We start from the raw sequence: 21732 nt of genomic DNA, 5'->3' as shown, positions 1-21732 counted from the left end.
TGTTTACGTATCATCTAGAACTATTAAATATCATTTTTTCCTGTCAAGCATTATTTTTCACTTGACCAATACTAATGGAGTTTTCGTGCGATATGATCCATTTCTTTTATAAAGTGACTGTATTGTGCACGTCAACCGTTTAACACGTTTTATTTTGTTATTTTTTTATTTTAATCTTTTATATTTTAAAATAAGTTATGTTTTTAAAAAAGCTGTTTAATACATAAAAAATTGTACGAATTATTTCATCTTTAAATTCAAACTGGAAAATTTAATCTGTGTAAAAACCACTCGCATTTAAACATGTTCGCTTAATGTGAGTCAACTTAATAGATATTTTCTGCTTGAAAATTTTCGTGTGTATTATAATATTTATATATGATACATTCTTTACTATATAACGAAATCCTTCCCCCCTTCTTTTAACGATTTCACGCATTTAATTCAGGAAACGCTGCAGTTACATTAGTTAAAAAGTCAGTTAACAAATGCCCACATAAAGTTAAAAAAAATTAAATTCAGTAGGGTGCCATATATAATCATCTAACCGTGACGTAATAATAATAAAAATGGAGAATTGTCGGGTGTCGTATGAACGAACTTAATGGATTAGATGCATTTTGACAACCCGAACGAGACAGCAGCGATAGTACTACCAGAAAATGACATACGCCTCCAAAATTAATATGAAGTGATCAGACATGACACTGTACAACTCCACAAAAATGGAAAAAAATCGACACATCTTTTATCTGTCATTATTAACGCGTTCTTCCTTGAACAAACGGATTAAAATAATGCATTCTGGTTAAAGATTAAACGTTACAGCGATACCAATAATAAAAATAATCTGGAAATGCTATTGATTCGGCTCTGTCTGTGAAAACTAACTTTAGTAGACACTAAATTCTAGTAGTTTAGACAGAGACAGTTCCTATCGATATTTTTGAAGAAGTCGTTATGCATCTCGAGTCTAGACATATAAATAAATCCAGATAATCAAACATTCGACCACACGAATAAAATTTTTAAAACATATACATAAGACACTAACCTCATTCCGTGATACACACGATTTAAAGAGGAACATTTATCACCACGCTCTAGCTTATCACCAAAAATTCTGCTGGAAAAATGTCTACAGGTTGCCAGATAATTTCCACTGAATCACTAGAGACAACAAGACTCCAATCTTATTCAACGTCACTATTTATCAAATTTTTTTTTTTAATAGAGTATTACTAAAGAAAACCATCCGAATATTCCCAACAACTTTATTTGATAAAAGATCGATGCAAAATATGGGTATTCGATCTTTAAATTCTTAAAATAACTAGAAATAGAATTGTTCTTCTTAATTAATACAAACTATTTCAAGAATTTCTTCCCTTTACAAATACATTATTAAAATTTAAATCATGAGTAATTAAGTGTCATACATGTAATAAATAAATATATTTTTTTATACGAGAAAACAGCTCTTAAGATCACTTTTTTTTTGTTATTTATTTTTGCTAAACAGACTGTTAAAAAATGATAAGAAAAATTCTGTACGAAAAGAAGGCAACGCACTTAAATCACAGTTCAAAATTGATTTTTCACTCCCCCATCCATTTTAAAATGTATCTAAACATAATGGTTTTTGAATTTTCACTTGATGTCATTCACTATAGAAATCCTTATGTTTAATGTGGGTCAAAAATACTTACTATTTTCGATTTTAAAACTAGCTTGTTTACAGTTTTTATTAAAATCATGTAAAAGTTTAAAAATCTCCGCTATTTTCAAGAAAGTGGTCGTATTTATATTTTCCGTTTCGTCTAATCTGAAACAACGTTTATGTCCCGAACATATTCGCTTCTTGGTCTTTATAGAGCTGTAAAAACGCAATTTAAAATTTTTCAATATATTTATTTTCTAAACTTTGATCAAACTTAGAAATGTTGTTATTTAGTAATAAAATAGGAAGAGATGTTTTCTTTTACGTAATTTTAATTTTTTAATACCTTTATAATCTTTAATTTAATAAATTTACTTAATTAAGAATAATTTTTGTTATTTTTATATTCTTAATTAATTAATATCAATTAATTAATTCTGATATTTGATCACTTAATTGTTAGTTTAATATATGAAAAATGTTTTCTTTAATTTAACTTGAGTTTCAATTACATAAGATATGAAAATCTGATACAATAAAAACGTTTATTAGATTTCATATCAAATAATCAGAATAAATTAGCAAAATTATAAATGTCATGTAGGAAAAAATTATTTTAAGTTCTGCATCTTGACAGCTTTTCATACCTACGTTTTCGCAGGAAATGAACTAATATTGAAAAAAATACAAGAGATAAAAAATAAAGAATTAATAGCTTTTTTTTCTTTTTTACTGATTACTAATGATAACTCAGCTATTCTTTCACTCAATTATATTTCTGCAATTGACTTCTACTGAGAAATCAGTAGTTGAAATATTTGATTTCGAGAGTCAAATATAAGCTCTTCGGCTCTGAAACCAATAAATATAATATATACCAATGTATATAATATATATTACTTTCGATATATTCGAAACTTTTAACTGTTATGATAGCAACTTTCGAGGATATTTTAGATAGCTCTGTTTCAATATCTTAATACTGTATAAATAAAATATTTTTATTACGACCTTATAGCATATTTGGATTTTATTAGGATTAAGATGTATCTATGATTAAGCAATAAATCTCTTTTTTTGAGTATACAAGATAGCCTACTAATAATAAATTGAAATCAAGAATCAATGACGGATAGACAGATGAGTAGTCTATATATATTATCTTTTCTGTCATTATATCATTCTCAGAATCACATACCGAAATATAAAACTGGACTTTGTCAAGATTTATATTAAACTAGCTGTACCCGGCCACGCGTTGCTGTGGCTCAAAATGTATCTATTATAAATGTATAACACTCCCCGAAAAATTCCTTCTTAGTGTACATTCTCTTGACGTACCCTATTAAAACGCAATCAAAAACGCAAAAAACCGCATCTAAAATAGTATAATAGAAGACCAGTTCTTCACGATAAGCCTTAATTTTGTCCCTCTTCCCCGCGGGGGGGATTTCGACATCTATATAATATAAAAACGCGCGTATTCAAATGCAACATTGTGTCAAAATTTCAAAGCAATCGGTTAAGAACTTTCGGAGATATAAGATTTTAAACATTTACATTTTTATTTATATAGATAGCAAAAAATAACAATTTTATAAACTTGCAACATAATTTAAAATATTCTTAAATTCAGACATAGTACAACAATATAAAACATGGTTGAATAAAAAACATTACATTTGTACAAATTATGTAATGTTTGGCATTTTCCAGTGGTAGCATTAATCCTACGATTAACTTGTGTTTAAAATCGCTTTTTGAAGCTTAATAATAATAATAATCTCTACTCTATAAACCGTCGTCAAGAGCTTGTATGGAGCCCGGGATAGAGTGGACCCTTTTTACTTATTCTCCGGCCTCTTTTTTGGGGGACAACGAAATGCGTAGAATGTTTATTTTTAATAAAATGCAGTCTTAAAGCTTTTACTTTCTGTTACAACATTAATTTTATAAATGTAGGAACCACTATGGGCCCTTAAGTTTTCTCCGGGCCCAGAGAAAAATCCCCAGTTTCCCACTCTCGATGGACCTGTTTATGAATTCTTCGACTACTGTTTGACATTAGGAATTAAACAAAAAACTTATTAATAGTATATATTCTATACCAAAATATATCAACATTTCAGTTTAATGTAAGTTTATTTTTAAAAGTAAACATTATACTGTAATTTGATATCTTACGTAATAATATCAACAGCCACAATAGATATGTACTGTACTGTACCTGAACTGTACAGTACTGTACAGCATTGAGGTTATAGTACATTCTCAATATGATTTTAAGTTATGGTGAAGATTTATGAATAGATTTTGTCTTAATATTATATTAATGCTTTTAAAAACACAATTCTTTCCATTATGGAGTTCTCAAAATGCATGATATCTATTAATATAAAAACATTAATGGATAATATGTATTTCTCTTTCTATAACATTGGCTACATATAGGCTATATATAATGTTAAAAAAGACAATAAATGCAGAAAATAATTACAAATTAAACTAACTGTATGAAGTTTATCCACTATATCCTTCTTAACTATTCTATCGACTATCAGACAATAAGCTGGTTGCGATTTAAACATTAAGACATTCTATTAAAAGAAATTATCTAGATTGATTGGAAGATTTCTCTCTCATTTAGAATTTGTAGAACGAGTAGAATCTAAAATGCAATTTTCCCATTATGAGAATAATCGAAATTATTTGCTTCTTGTTTAAACTCTTTCTTTCTGTGGTTGGCCGCACAGAAAGCAACCAACTGTGACTTTGCCTCATCTTATCTAAAATATGAGATTGAAGTGGCAAGCTAGATTTCTCGGGGGAAACAAAGGAAATATTGAAATTCAAACAGAAACTAAACGATACGGAGCATAAAGTGAATTCACAGAGATGAATTTCTCAGAATTTTTTCTCTGCTTTCAATGAGTATTATCGATTCTTTTAAAAGTTAAATGAATTCGTTTAATTAAGATAAGAACTAAAAACTTAAAAGATTTCTCAAATTTATAATAGTTATTTTTAATAGCTTAATAATAGAGTTTAGTTTTAACAATAACGTTTTATATCCTGATTCTGAAAATCTTCTCATTTTAAACATTTATTTTGCTAATATTCTGCCATACAAAGATAGTGATTACATATGCAAATTTTTGCAAATATTTCTCGCTAGTAGCATAAACTGGCTTTGAATAATCGCTAGTAGTAATAGTTTTGAAATAAAGGTATACGAAAAGTAATTCAACGTTAACGTACTTACTTTCTTGCGCCCACAACAAAGCATCGTAGACGTAATTATATGTTTCACCTTTAATCGGAATCGCGGTCGGTGTGGATGCGATGTCATGTGTGCTGGGATAATTGCTTCTTTTCACATCAAATATAGCACCTGAAAAGGTATTAAATTACATATTACATTAATTTCTGTTTCAATTCTTTCACACAGCATTAATCTAACATTATATTCTTAAATTATACAATTATCTTGACGCGTCGCACTGCGCATCGCATCGCAACGATACTGAAATCATTAAGGACGTGTTTTTTTGCATCACATTTATAAATACTTAAAAAATCTAGAAAAAAGCTACGTTGTACAAAAATAATTGCTGAAAAGTTAGCACTTGGACGTTATTAAATTGTATTCTTTTAATGCAAATAATTTATGGCAACTCATTTAGTACCAAAAACAAAAATTTATTTCAAAAACTGTAAATTAATTTTAGCTGGAGTGAAGAGAAAAATTATTGGTAGAGAATGCACTACGCGTTTAAAGTTCATCGACCAAACTTAATCTCGCTGATTTCTTTATAGGCTCATTCAAATGACGTTGATTAGTTTAGAAGTTGATGAATATTCATTAGAAGGAGATATTAGTCGAATTGAATGTAAAGTTACAGGCAGATAATGTTCGTAACCAGGTATATGTATCGGTTTGATTTACCTATCTATGACGCCATATTGAATTGGGTCATAAATTATCCAAAATGTATAATAAATTCAAACTGGCTATTAAAAGTTTAAATTTATAAATATCATGCTATTTTCCGTATTAATCCAACCATTAAAATTGATCAAAAGAGTGAAGATAAGTCTAAATGACACTAACCGGCATATTGAAGGATTTACTATAATAAACAGCAGACTGCTTCGCTCATTTTTAGCTAATTTTAAGTGTTTTTTAGTCATATTTCTTTCATAAAGCGTTAATAATCGCAGTTAATGTGTTAATTTTTCATTAATGGAGTTCTCGCATTTTAATGCAAATCGCATGCAAACGTTTAGTGGAAAAAAAATTACGGTACCGTGACGGTGCATGAAGAAACAAATTTTGTTGTAGGTAAGTAGTGTCATAGATATTATTTGTAGAATTTTTTACCACATGACAACAGGTACAAAGGAGATTTGTCTTTCCTGGAAGAGGAATTTTGAGTCTTTCGTGAGAGAGCTATTTTACACGCAAAAGCTTTGCCATTCGACATGCAAAAGGAAAGCGATCGATAGATTCACCATGCATGAAATATACTCGTTGGAAATCTTTTGCATCCAAGCATTACAAGGCATGTTGGATGCTTGGAGAAGAGAATCATTCAACTCGAAGAGAATGCAAAAATCCGGTAATCTGAATAAAACTATTCAGAAATTATTTAGATAAAGATTTCATTATATAAATAAATTACAGTCAGTCATCTACTGAGATATATTTGAATCGGAAGTTTTGAAACTCGATAAAATTTGAAAAAAGTCAGTATTTAATACAAATTAACATTGATTTATATCATAATTTAACGGAATGCTAATAACATTATACAATTTATGATTTAGAGATGATATACTAACAAATAATGAAGTCTTTCTAGCTTCTATAATCTTCGAGATATTCTTTAAATTTCGGAAAGAAATAGATTTCTTTCTAGTATCTTGTTTGTCTATGATCAGAATCACAAGTAAACAAGAGAGAAGACAGTAACAGCGTACAGTCAACCAGCAAAGCTTGCAGAAAGACGAATTCCAGACTTTATTGGGAAGAATTCTTCAGGGGATAGGCAAACTCGATAGCAATCATTTCTTCGGGGAGACAAGCCAGAGGTCTGATAAGTGACAACCTCTCTGACTGCTAGAGACACTGAAACCTGCTTTTGAACTGTTTGTCTAAATCTGTGAGGTATTGCTTCTCTCTCAGGGTTAACATCAATACCACACTTATCTATTACAGGCATTTTACTATTACACTTATCTATTACAGACATTGGCATTTTATAAACACAAAAATCCATTTAAAATCTTTTAAAAGTTTCAGTTAAAATATTTGAAACGTTAACAGCAAATTTTATTTGCCAGGAAATATTATTCTGTGGTCATTCCTTCATCTCTAGATTTTCTTCATTTCGATGTTCAGCCCACTTATTGATCTTGCAGGACTAATTCACATTCTAGAAACATCTATACTAGTCCCCACCAAAGATATTAAGTTGGAAAACTGATATTTTATTCTTTGAAACCGCAGATAATATATTAGACTCACTACTTCATAAAAATTCTTAAAATTTACTTCTGCAAATATACAATTGCAACGTGGTTCTAAATAAATTTTGTCAAAGGCACGATCTAACCAATATAGTTTTAAAATGGATTGAGTAATATAGGCCTGTATATATATATATATTGGTAATTGCATTAATGAAGAAAGCAATGCTTTTCTGTTTAAACGTGTTAGAATCATTATAATATAATTCTTAACCTATATTATATCTAATAAAATAATATAAATGTCTATTTATATTATTTTATTTTGATGGCGGTGGTTTCCTTATTTTTATCTAAAAAGGTGATTTGTATTTTAGAAAGCTGCCAAATTATCTTCCTTATTAGATAAAAATTAATTTAGACCAGCCATTGAAAATATTACTTAGGAATTTGCATATTGTAAAACATCCAGATATTTCCTTTCACCACTGGGAATCTATTATTTTCAATGGATGTTTTCACATCTTTTGTCCCACTATTCCGGTGTCTGCGGTCGGGATGACTAATGTTAGCTTTATCTTTATACATCAGAAACATTTGCGGAAATTCGTACGTCAATAGCACTTCGCCCGAGGTTTTCCAAATTTCAATAGTGGCTTAATGCATTCAATACAAGTTCCTTATTCGGAAAGAACACGAAAAGACAACAGAAGAGGATGTATTAATGCGATATCTTCGGCCCGACCGACAGATCGATGGAGCCACTAACCCACCACCCATTTCCACTTGAATCATTGCGTGTTTCTGAATCTCTTAGCATACCTTAGCACGAAGGTAATTTCCACTTCCTATGTTTGCTTTCCATCGAATAAATACAGTATGTACTTCTAATTTCCTCTCCGACCATCCTATGTCAATAAAATCTTTCAAAATTGATATATTTATACTAGCCATCTTCACTTTGCCTTCCCGCCACCGCCATACAAATTATCCCTTTAAGTATTATCAACGTGTTTGTTTCTGCACTTAACTTATCCTTACGTGAAAGACAAGCGCCTTCTCCGTAATTATATATAAATGTGGCCAAACGCTCTTAAGTAACTTACTGCATGATTTTTTGCTGAGCCAATTTTTAATTACTTAAAAACTTTTTATTGATAAAAATCTCTTTGCTTCTCTACTTGACCTACTTCATCCACTTACCGAACTCCACAATTTCGGCATCCAAAGTTTTAAAAAAAGGAAAAAAAACTCTTAAGCCAAACATATCTGTGTTATTCCTGACCTATTTGGCACTTAAGCCAATTGGATCATTTCATTCCGCGCAATTTCTTTTTAATCATTTTTCTTAATCTAATATAAAATAATAATCGCCGCCATCTTGGATTCTGTAATATAAGCAATTAATTACGCATTAACTTTATAAATATTTTAAAATTTTCTGATGTTATATATATATATATATATTATTAATTATCTTTTTAACAATATTATTTTTTTACTGTTAGCGAGTCTTTTATAAAGCATAAATTATAAAGCTTTGTTTGTTATATATAAATCGTAACCAAATCGAGCGATAGATGGCGTGGCAACGAGATAGTTACAATTAATTCTAAACACATTAAACAATATAGCGGATGAAATNTATAATTTCGTTGGAATTAATTAAATGTCAGAAAATTTTGTGTTAATAAGAAAAGTTCAATATAAATTTACAAAATAACTTAACATTATCTTGTTAACACCCGTGTAAATAAATTTAAAAAATTATTAAATATTCTTGAAAAGCTTTGATTGGTTTTGCTTTCCCCTGACGAAAATCTTAAGAAATTCTGAGATAATAAAATGCTTAATTGTGGAAAAATATGACAGCTTATTAAAAAAAAGCATTACGTACTGTACTACAAAATTTATATAATAATAAGCCATTTATATAAAGCAGTAAACATTAAAAAATAATTCGGACAAAATGCATTTAATTAACATTAACTATCAGTGGCGTAGCGTGGATGTCAGCCGCCCGGGGCGGAGGAAAATTTCGCCGCCCCCTTTTTTAAGTATCTCAATTTAAAAGAATAAAATTCAGTTTCATCACAGAATAAGTAATGAAAAATTTCGTGCTCATTTCAATCGGTCCGAATCGTAAGTGCGACAAAAAATATGAAATAAAATGGTTCAAATTTTTACAAGATATTATTTATTGTGAAATTTTGCCGTCCCCTAAAAGTGCCGCCCGGGGCGGGGCGCCCCTGCCGCCCCTACTACGCTACGCCACTGTTAACTATTACACGTTATTATTATTTTATAAATTATTTAAAAGGAAAACGTAAACATAACAAAAATTAAAACTTAATTTTAAAATTATTAAAATTGTATCGTCAGTATTAATTAATTAATTATAATTTTAATTAAAATTTCAAAAAATCAAAAGAATTTTTACAAGCAGAAAAAATAAATTTATAACAAAAGAAAAATTTTAATATTTATAAAAATTATATAAATTTTATTCGAAAATTTTCAATTTAATTCGAACGGAATAATAATGTAAATTTTTTTCTTGTTGCAATATAAAAATTTTCATTTATTTCGTTTTTTTTTCATTACTTCTAATTCTTTTTCTATAATGAAGAGGCAGAGAGAGAGAGAGTGAGAGAGAGAATGCTTTAAAAGCAGAAAATATATTTTATATAGGCCTATATATATATATATATATATCAGGAAATATATTATTAAAAATATAAAAGAAAAATATATATATGAGTGTAGTAACACATTTATGTAAAGGAATTCTAGAATTTCTTATATTTTGTTGTGCATTTTGGAATAGAGCCAAAAATTCCTTATGTTGGCAAACAGACAATTTCAACCTGTTGCTTTGTCTGTCTAAAAAAGAAGCAGACGTCTCGCCAGACAGCCAGAAAGTCGCCTTTCCCTCGTCCATCTAATAGCATTGACTGGCGCCGTTTTATATTATTAAACATTACCATCCTTGCTATCGTCTCATCATCACCATCCGACCTTTTTCCCCTCTTTAAACACTTTTATGCCAACTTAAAGGGAGCAAAATTACTCCAAAATTTACGTATTTCTTAGAATTATATATATAATAAATGTATTTATTTATTTCATAAATATTCACAAATTGAAGCAGTTTATAGTTAATACAAGCTTATAATTTATTAGACTATAAAACTAAATATGTAATTTTAAAATGAAAATTAATTTAAATGCTATTTTAATACATAGAATAAATAGAAAGATAAATTTATAGCGAAGAGCATAAAGTAACGTATAAATAGAAACTAATTGGATTAATTTCACGATCAAGATTTTTAATTTGCGATTTATGTGAAGAAATTGGAAATTTATGTGGATCGAAAGGATGCTTTTATAAATAGAAAACCTCCAGAGATCTTTGCTTTTTTATTGACCCGGACAAAGTTGGCTTTAAAATCGGTTTAACCTTTAAAAATTGAAGTAATATATATGAAAGTGAAATACTTTGTAGAAAATATGATGAGAAAATATATTTCGAGTAGAGATTGGACTATTGATTATAATAACATTCATGACAGAAACAATGCAAAGCATTGTTTGTAGAAAAATCAATATCGATGAAAAAATTGTAGCAAAAAGAATTTAAAAAAATCAAATTATACAGAACAATATATTTTAATTTAAAGCATAATTCTTAAATTTGCAATTTATATATTACGACAAAAGCCCGGGAATTTTGATGAGTCAGTCCATCTATCAAGAGGTAATCTATAATGAATATAGGGCTAGAAAATAAGTGAATCATACAGGAATAATTTATCTTCTTGTAAAATCTAACATTAATTAAAGCTTTAAAATCTTCGAGTATATTTACATAAATCAATAAAATGTTCGCTAAGGGGATTTTAAAGAATTTTCCTAATTTAAATTTATCAAGGGGTATTAATTAAACAGTCTACTGAAACGGTCTATAAATATAGTTAAAAATAACCTTCTCGAAATAAAGATTTCGTCATTGAAGGAAGGTGAGATATCTTGACAGAGTAAATCTCAACAAATGTCATTTCTAGCTTGGCCAACGTTAAATCTCGCTCTAGTTGGATGTTTCGAGTAGTTATCTCCTTGCAAAGTACCTCAGTTATTCACTTTATCTAGCCAATGTGTCATTTGGAGCAATTGAAATGTCTTTGCTAAGGATCGATTGCTAAATTTTGACCTCTTCAGATTTCATCGATGGAAATGTGGTAAATGGAAGGCGTTGTGTTACCAATGGTCACTGATGTGTTGAAAAATATCCTCTTCCTCTCAAAAATATACATCAAACTCCGACAGGGATTAAGGCTATGTGATTTCGTCCATGTCTATTTTTTTCTCCTCATCACATGTAAAAATTTCTCCGAGATCAGCTAATTTCACGNTGAGAAAAATAAAAATATCCCTGTGAAGAAGCCAGTCAAAAAGAGTCACAAAATTAACAGGTTTCTCTGCAAATACGTAGATTTCTGTAAGATTTCTACAGAAGTTTCTGCAATATTACGATTATTCATAAATTGTTCTTCAAATTATAAAGAATTTAGAATCTTGTATTCAAAATAAAATTACTACTTGCATTTATAAAAAAATTATACATGCTAATTATAAAAAATCAACATAACAATAGCTTTATAACGAAAATATGTATAAATTTTAAAAAATCAAACATCCACATCTGATAATCTGTAATCGAAATACACCACAGAATTAAAAAGAATATTTTGTGAATCATAATAATAAGCACTTCTGTGTTCACAACAACCGGAAATCTCACAATTACGAACCTATTATCTGCTGGTTATTAGCTAAACAAGTCACACGATAATTCCACTAATTATAAAATTATTCGTCGTGTATTTAACTAGAAATTAATTATAATTAATCGAAGTTTTGTTCTTCTAGCGTGTTAATTTAATTTTTTCCATTCATATATAAATCGAAAACAACATCGGCAGTCCCTTTTTTATAGCAGGAGGAATCATGAATCGAATCCAGTTAGAAATTTCAACATATTATTAATATTTTTCACTTCATTTCACCCATTTTGATGAATCTAGCTGTAGAAAATAAAATACAAAATAAAGCAAAATATCCAGCCTTAATAAGCTGAAAATCTCAGTAATTTGTATCTAATCCAATTATTTAAAAAAAAAATAAACGTACGAAGTAAGAATTTTAATAATAGATTATTCATCAAAAGTCTTATCAAAATTTTGGACGAGGAACTTGCAAATAAGGTAAAAAACATATAAAGTATTTTTGATTATTTTGATGTTGTTTAAGTGAATAATGAATAATTCATCTAATAAAGCAAAATATCCAGCCTTAATAAGCTGAAAATCTCAGTAATTTGTATCTAATCCAATTATTTAAAAAAAAAATAAACGTACGAAGTAAGAATTTTAATAATAGATTATTCATCAAAAGTCTTATCAAAATTTTGGACGAGGAACTTGCAAATAAGGTAAAAAACATATAAAGTATTTTTGATTATTTTGATGTTGTTTAAGTGAATAATGAATAATTCATCTACTAAAATATTTTCCTTTTAAATCTTGCAAAAATTCAATTTTTTAAAACTAATAATTGAGAAAAGTATTAAAACAATTTTACTATTTAAATTTTAATATGTTTACTTAAAATCAAATTATCAAAATTTTCAATTAACTGAATTATTCAAGTTTAAATTGATATGCGCAAAATAAGATTATTCATTTTAATATTTATTATTAATTTATACAAATAAACAATTTAGGAAAGACAAATGATTGAGAACGTTATTAAATTTATAACTATCTGCATAATTTAATAATGCAAACTAACAAAATAAAGTTTTAAAATCTTATTGGTCAATTTTTATTACATAGTTCATGATTGCACAATTTAAAAATTTTTTTAAATTTTATAAAATGCTATTGGATATTTCAATTATTTAAATACTTTTTAGTTTAAAGAATGATTACTCTCATCTTTGGTTAAACAAATTACGTAAATTAAAAATCTGCCTTATTATTATTTCTCCTTTTTTGATGCTTTATTATATTATGCAAAAATAATTGAAGAAATGAAAAAATAAACCGTTTAATTATTAGAATTTTCAAGTAAAATAAAATAAATATCAGTGATTTCATAATTCAAACAAAAAAAAGTCATAATTTTAAATTCTCTGGAAACAATTGAATAATTGAAATGTTCAACATTTTTCCACATTAAAGATATATTTTAAAATTAATCAACAAAATTATACATATAATATAATGGTATTTATTCTCTTAATTTAATTTTCTGTTACTTAATAAAAAAAAAATACAAAAAAAAAAAAATTGTCTAGACAATTGGAAATCCAGACAATGAATTATAAGTATGCCAATATTGACTTTAATTGAAAGTTAATAAATAAATTTAAAGCCGAACAGTATGTTCAAAAATTTATCGAAACGATACAGGAAGTAATAATAAATTATTAAAATGGTAAAGAGAATAGAATTCTATTAATTAAAAGAAAAAATTTAATATATTTTTAAAGTATTTGCTCAAGGTACTGGTACAATTATATTTAACTTTACATTTTCTTCAGTAACAAAAAACAATTTTTCAGANGATGTCAGCCGCCCGGGGCGGAGGAAAATTTCGCCGCCCCCTTTTTTAAGTATCTCAATTTAAAAGAATAAAATTCAGTTTCATCACAGAATAAGTAATGAAAAATTTCGTGCTCATTTCAATCGGTCCGAATCGTAAGTGCGACAAAAAATATGAAATAAAATGGTTCAAATTTTTACAAGATATTATTTATTGTGAAATTTTGCCGTCCCCTAAAAGTGCCGCCCGGGGCGGGGCGCCCCTGCCGCCCCTACTACGCTACGCCACTGTTAACTATTACACGTTATTATTATTTTATAAATTATTTAAAAGGAAAACGTAAACATAACAAAAATTAAAACTTAATTTTAAAATTATTAAAATTGTATCGTCAGTATTAATTAATTAATTATAATTTTAATTAAAATTTCAAAAAATCAAAAGAATTTTTACAAGCAGAAAAAATAAATTTATAACAAAAGAAAAATTTTAATATTTATAAAAATTATATAAATTTTATTCGAAAATTTTCAATTTAATTCGAACGGAATAATAATGTAAATTTTTTTCTTGTTGCAATATAAAAATTTTCATTTATTTCGTTTTTTTTTCATTACTTCTAATTCTTTTTCTATAATGAAGAGGCAGAGAGAGAGAGAGTGAGAGAGAGAATGCTTTAAAAGCAGAAAATATATTTTATATAGGCCTATATATATATATATATATATCAGGAAATATATTATTAAAAATATAAAAGAAAAATATATATATGAGTGTAGTAACACATTTATGTAAAGGAATTCTAGAATTTCTTATATTTTGTTGTGCATTTTGGAATAGAGCCAAAAATTCCTTATGTTGGCAAACAGACAATTTCAACCTGTTGCTTTGTCTGTCTAAAAAAGAAGCAGACGTCTCGCCAGACAGCCAGAAAGTCGCCTTTCCCTCGTCCATCTAATAGCATTGACTGGCGCCGTTTTATATTATTAAACATTACCATCCTTGCTATCGTCTCATCATCACCATCCGACCTTTTTCCTCTCTTTAAACACTTTTATGCCAACTTAAAGGGAGCAAAATTACTCCAAAATTTACGTATTTCTTAGAATTATATATATAATAAATGTATTTATTTATTTCATAAATATTCACAAATTGAAGCAGTTTATAGTTAATACAAGCTTATAATTTATTAGACTATAAAACTAAATATGTAATTTTAAAATGAAAATTAATTTAAATGCTATTTTAATACATAGAATAAATAGAAAGATAAATTTATAGCGAAGAGCATAAAGTAACGTATAAATAGAAACTAATTGGATTAATTTCACGATCAAGATTTTTAATTTGCGATTTATGTGAAGAAATTGGAAATTTATGTGGATCGAAAGGATGCTTTTATAAATAGAAAACCTCCAGAGATCTTTGCTTTTTTATTGACCCGGACAAAGTTGGCTTTAAAATCGGTTTAACCTTTAAAAATTGAAGTAATATATATGAAAGTGAAATACTTTGTAGAAAATATGATGAGAAAATATATTTCGAGTAGAGATTGGACTATTGATTATAATAACATTCATGACAGAAACAATGCAAAGCATTGTTTGTAGAAAAATCAATATCGATGAAAAAATTGTAGCAAAAAGAATTTAAAAAAATCAAATTATACAGAACAATATATTTTAATTTAAAGCATAATTCTTAAATTTGCAATTTATATATTACGACAAAAGCCCGGGAATTTTGATGAGTCAGTCCATCTATCAAGAGGTAATCTATAATGAATATAGGGCTAGAAAATAAGTGAATCATACAGGAATAATTTATCTTCTTGTAAAATCTAACATTAATTAAAGCTTTAAAATCTTCGAGTATATTTACATAAATCAATAAAATGTTCGCTAAGGGGATTTTAAAGAATTTTCCTAATTTAAATTTATCAAGGGGTATTAATTAAACAGTCTACTGAAACGGTCTATAAATATAGTTAAAAATAACCTTCTCGAAATAAAGATTTCGTCATTGAAGGAAGGTGAGATATCTTGACAGAGTAAATCTCAACAAATGTCATTTCTAGCTTGGCCAACGTTAAATCTCGCTCTAGTTGGATGTTTCGAGTAGTTATCTCCTTGCAAAGTACCTCAGTTATTCACTTTATCTAGCCAATGTGTCATTTGGAGCAATTGAAATGTCTTTGCTAAGGATCGATTGCTAAATTTTGACCTCTTCAGATTTCATCGATGGAAATGTGGTAAATGGAAGGCGTTGTGTTACCAATGGTCACTGATGTGTTGAAAAATATCCTCTTCCTCTCAAAAATATACATCAAACTCCGACAGGGATTAAGGCTATGTGATTTCGTCCATGTCTATTTTTTTCTCCTCATCACATGTAAAAATTTCTCCGAGATCAGCTAATTTAAAGCATAAATTATAAAGCTTTGTTTGTTATATATAAATCGTAACCAAATCGAGCGATAGATGGCGTGGCAACGAGATAGTTACAATTAATTCTAAACACATTAAACAATATAGCGGATGAAATTGCTAATTAATACTATTAATTTCTATATAATTTCGTTGGAATTAATTAAATGTCAGAAAATTTTGTGTTAATAAGAAAAGTTCAATATAAATTTACAAAATAACTTAACATTATCTTGTTAACACCCGTGTAAATAAATTTAAAAAATTATTAAATATTCTTGAAAAGCTTTGATTGGTTTTGCTTTCCCCTGACGAAAATCTTAAGAAATTCTGAGATAATAAAATGCTTAATTGTGGAAAAATATGACAGCTTATTAAAAAAAAGCATTACGTACTGTACTACAAAATTTATATAATAATAAGCCATTTATATAAAGCAGTAAACATTAAAAAATAATTCGGACAAAATGCATTTAATTAACATTAACTATCAGTGGCGTAGCGTGGATGTCAGCCGCCCGGGGCGGAGGAAAATTTCGCCGCCCCCTTTTTTAAGTATCTCAATTTAAAAGAATAAAATTCAGTTTCATCACAGAATAAGTAATGAAAAATTTCGTGCTCATTTCAATCGGTCCGAATCGTAAGTGCGACAAAAAATATGAAATAAAATGGTTCAAATTTTTACAAGATATTATTTATTGTGAAATTTTGCCGTCCCCTAAAAGTGCCGCCCGGGGCGGGGCGCCCCTGCCGCCCCTACTACGCTACGCCACTGTTAACTATTACACGTTATTATTATTTTATAAATTATTTAAAAGGAAAACGTAAACATAACAAAAATTAAAACTTAATTTTAAAATTATTAAAATTGTATCGTCAGTATTAATTAATTAATTATAATTTTAATTAAAATTTCAAAAAATCAAAAGAATTTTTACAAGCAGAAAAAATAAATTTATAACAAAAGAAAAATTTTAATATTTATAAAAATTATATAAATTTTATTCGAAAATTTTCAATTTAATTCGAACGGAATAATAATGTAAATTTTTTTCTTGTTGCAATATAAAAATTTTCATTTATTTCGTTTTTTTTTCATTACTTCTAATTCTTTTTCTATAATGAAGAGGCAGAGAGAGAGAGAGTGAGAGAGAGAATGCTTTAAAAGCAGAAAATATATTTTATATAGGCCTATATATATATATATATATATCAGGAAATATATTATTAAAAATATAAAAGAAAAATATATATATGAGTGTAGTAACACATTTATGTAAAGGAATTCTAGAATTTCTTATATTTTGTTGTGCATTTTGGAATAGAGCCAAAAATTCCTTATGTTGGCAAACAGACAATTTCAACCTGTTGCTTTGTCTGTCTAAAAAAGAAGCAGACGTCTCGCCAGACAGCCAGAAAGTCGCCTTTCCCTCGTCCATCTAATAGCATTGACTGGCGCCGTTTTATATTATTAAACATTACCATCCTTGCTATCGTCTCATCATCACCATCCGACCTTTTTCCTCTCTTTAAACACTTTTATGCCAACTTAAAGGGAGCAAAATTACTCCAAAATTTACGTATTTCTTAGAATTATATATATAATAAATGTATTTATTTATTTCATAAATATTCACAAATTGAAGCAGTTTATAGTTAATACAAGCTTATAATTTATTAGACTATAAAACTAAATATGTAATTTTAAAATGAAAATTAATTTAAATGCTATTTTAATACATAGAATAAATAGAAAGATAAATTTATAGCGAAGAGCATAAAGTAACGTATAAATAGAAACTAATTGGATTAATTTCACGATCAAGATTTTTAATTTGCGATTTATGTGAAGAAATTGGAAATTTATGTGGATCGAAAGGATGCTTTTATAAATAGAAAACCTCCAGAGATCTTTGCTTTTTTATTGACCCGGACAAAGTTGGCTTTAAAATCGGTTTAACCTTTAAAAATTGAAGTAATATATATGAAAGTGAAATACTTTGTAGAAAATATGATGAGAAAATATATTTCGAGTAGAGATTGGACTATTGATTATAATAACATTCATGACAGAAACAATGCAAAGCATTGTTTGTAGAAAAATCAATATCGATGAAAAAATTGTAGCAAAAAGAATTTAAAAAAATCAAATTATACAGAACAATATATTTTAATTTAAAGCATAATTCTTAAATTTGCAATTTATATATTACGACAAAAGCCCGGGAATTTTGATGAGTCAGTCCATCTATCAAGAGGTAATCTATAATGAATATAGGGCTAGAAAATAAGTGAATCATACAGGAATAATTTATCTTCTTGTAAAATCTAACATTAATTAAAGCTTTAAAATCTTCGAGTATATTTACATAAATCAATAAAATGTTCGCTAAGGGGATTTTAAAGAATTTTCCTAATTTAAATTTATCAAGGGGTATTAATTAAACAGTCTACTGAAACGGTCTATAAATATAGTTAAAAATAACCTTCTCGAAATAAAGATTTCGTCATTGAAGGAAGGTGAGATATCTTGACAGAGTAAATCTCAACAAATGTCATTTCTAGCTTGGCCAACGTTAAATCTCGCTCTAGTTGGATGTTTCGAGTAGTTATCTCCTTGCAAAGTACCTCAGTTATTCACTTTATCTAGCCAATGTGTCATTTGGAGCAATTGAAATGTCTTTGCTAAGGATCGATTGCTAAATTTTGACCTCTTCAGATTTCATCGATGGAAATGTGGTAAATGGAAGGCGTTGTGTTACCAATGGTCACTGATGTGTTGAAAAATATCCTCTTCCTCTCAAAAATATACATCAAACTCCGACAGGGATTAAGGCTATGTGATTTCGTCCATGTCTATTTTTTTCTCCTCATCACATGTAAAAATTTCTCCGAGATCAGCTAATTTCACGTTCATCTCACTTAGAAACTGAAATCTTACATTAAGAACTGTTTAGTCTAAGATATATTATAAAACTTTTAGAAAATAATCTTTCGTTGTTAAATTTCAGCAAAGTTTCTGGTTTAAATAGTCTCTTACTTAGCGTGAAAATTTGTAATTTTGATAAATGCATTTTAATCTTGCGTATCTAAGGGATTAATATGTTAATAACAAACATCGTTTACGTAAATTTCGACCATGAAAAATTCTCACTTTGCTCTTTTGACTGGATGCCATTTCTCTTATTATAACCCCAAGTACCGTGTGAGTTTATCATCCTTTAGCAAGAATTCGCATTTACATCAAGATGTAATCGCTTAATTAAATCCTTAACAATTTCATCGGTTTTAAATGTGACATACAAAATCTTAATATAAGCTACATAATTAAGTCACTAACAATTCTTTACTGATTAATTTGCATATCCAGGAAGCGAATTAATACTAAATTACTTATCACGATTGAGCATTACTTAATAAAAAAAAAGGGTTTAAAAATAGATATTAGCTTTATTGTAATATCTTCGAGCATTTCCTTGCTTGTTATCAATGCTTAAAATAGTCATTTTTCTGCTACGCGAGCGATCTATATGTTGTTCAAGATAAAAAAAAAAAAGACGGCGAACAATTTGTCGCTAAAATTTGTTTGAATAATATAATCAATACTTGAAAGTATAAATTTTTAGTGTTAAAAAATTTTATTAAATACTTAAATCTGTAAGCGTAAATTATATTGTAAGTACTCATCATTATATTAATTAAATAAGCATTTTTAAAGAGGTTAACTAGCAAAGTTTTGGATGCTTTTTTCTAATTAATATTTTTTATGCTGCTAATAAGATTAAAGCACTACAATTAAATAATAGCCCATAATAAGAATTCAATTAAAAATAAATGATAATTAATCTTGCGGATAAATTATGACTTTGGCACCAAAGTCATAAATCTATTTATAACCGGATAAGTCGTGAATTGGAGTAAGACACTCGCAATCTCCCGCCATTTATTCAGTCCGCCATTTTGAAACTCGAATCGGATAAAAGTTGGATTTTTCTTAATAATCTACAGCCGTAGCATTAATATAGATGCTTTAAAACATTCATAGCAACGGAGATTTAATTAGGTATTGAAGATATTTTAATGGAATTCGCAAACAAGAAGCGTAGCATCGAGATGTAATTTTACTATCACAAAATGTAGGAAGCAGAAGTTAAGATACAGAAAAGGAGCAATGAACTAATAATGGCGTCGGATAACTTTAAATATTCGTTCATATTTAAGCATTTTATGTTATTTTTTAGCATAAAAATGGCCAGAAAATGTTTAGAAATAATAGGAATAAAATTAAGAATGCAAATTATCAGTTAAATAAGGCCACAAGTTAAATATAATTAAATATTTAAGATGGAGATAGCCAGATGCAGATAAATGTGACAAAACGTATAGTGGCTGTCAGAGATCAAAGACCCGACAGCCATGAGTGCATAAATTGTACTCACCTAGTGCTAGGTTTTAGCAAATGGCTCCAGCAGCCGGGTTCTAAGCGGGAACGGGAAAGGAAGTGAAGAAAAATGCAAAGGTCTTGGTGCATTTCTATTAAATCTCACAGCAAGTGAGACGGAGTCGAGCAGACCATATCACTTTGGGATGCGTGTCAAGGTGAGAACTACTTGTGTCACCAGTAACGGCTCTCATGATAGAGCCTCTCGGTCACATCTATGTATTTTAATTAGAAAACTGTCTGCCAATATAAAAGACGACACTAACCCCTGCAGAGCAGGCGGCTGGCGTCATGGCAGCCGAAAGACCAGCCCGGAGCTGTTGTTCAGGTTGTTATTCAGGACTCCGCGGAGTGAGCGACATTACGTCATTGTCCAGTTCTCAACACGCCGCTCCCTTTTTCAGTGCTTGATTGGATTCCGTACTCCACATACACACTCCTGCTGGCTACCATACAATTACCGCTATTAAGAGCCAACGGGATGAGTCAATGGATCGTAAAGTGGCTTTTTTTTAAGCTAGGTTTTCCCTATGACTCTCAGGTACGCCTTCACCTAGCATAGGTGTACCGTGAGGGAAAGAATCCTATCAATTTATTGGGAGTAGTACCGGGTGACGTAGTATACCCCCCATTGGAAATGAGAACGGACTGGACTGTGTAATCGATCGGTGGAGGGTTAGTGCCACTTTTAACGGTGTAAGGGAGAAGGTCAGTACTCATTCCCTAACACAGGCAGAGAAAATGAATGAAAATCTGATTTCTCGCGTAACGTTTTACCTGACTGCAACATTACCAATTTCGTTTGCAAGTTAACCCGTTTAAAACGCCATCGTTTCGCACAGCTTTGCCAGCATTTTTTAAACTTAAACCAATTTACCGATCACGTTTTATTTGATTGATCAGTCGGTTTTGTAATAGACTGAAAACATTAATCGATGCTAAATGATTATTAATCGATACCAAAAGCTCTTCCATGATAAATGTCCACATCTAATTTCATTTTTTCTTCTTTTCTATTATAGTCGCTTGTTTAAGTTTTCTCGGCTCGAACTGTGAATTAGCTATATAAATCATTGACATAGCTATGTTATGATGGTTTAACGCTTTAAATCCACGAAAATTAA

The 21732-nt window shown here is 28.7% G+C and overlaps 1 protein-coding gene across 1 annotated transcript in view; it reads right to left on the bottom strand.

Annotated features, from left to right (window-relative positions):
• The window catches only part of LOC111618861 (rho GTPase-activating protein 100F-like), a 34729-nt gene extending 13306 nt beyond the window's left edge, over positions 1 to 21423 (bottom strand). Inside the window, exons 1-2 of the mRNA XM_023360469.1 lie at positions 20607 to 21423; positions 4923 to 5051 (exon numbers count right to left, since the gene is read on the bottom strand). Coding sequence (XP_023216237.1) covers positions 4923 to 5009 — 87 coding nt within the window. The 5' untranslated portion in view covers positions 5010 to 5051; positions 20607 to 21423. The remainder of the gene's footprint in view (positions 1 to 4922; positions 5052 to 20606) is intronic.
• Between the last annotated feature and the right edge of the window lie 309 nt (positions 21424 to 21732).

The sequence above is a fragment of the Centruroides sculpturatus genome, unplaced genomic scaffold (genome assembly GCF_000671375.1).
Source record: "Centruroides sculpturatus isolate CEXI.00-Female unplaced genomic scaffold, Cexi_2.0 scaffold149, whole genome shotgun sequence".
Taxonomy (NCBI): Eukaryota; Metazoa; Arthropoda; class Arachnida; order Scorpiones; family Buthidae; genus Centruroides; species Centruroides sculpturatus.
This window is presented reverse-complemented; position numbering and strand designations above follow the sequence as displayed.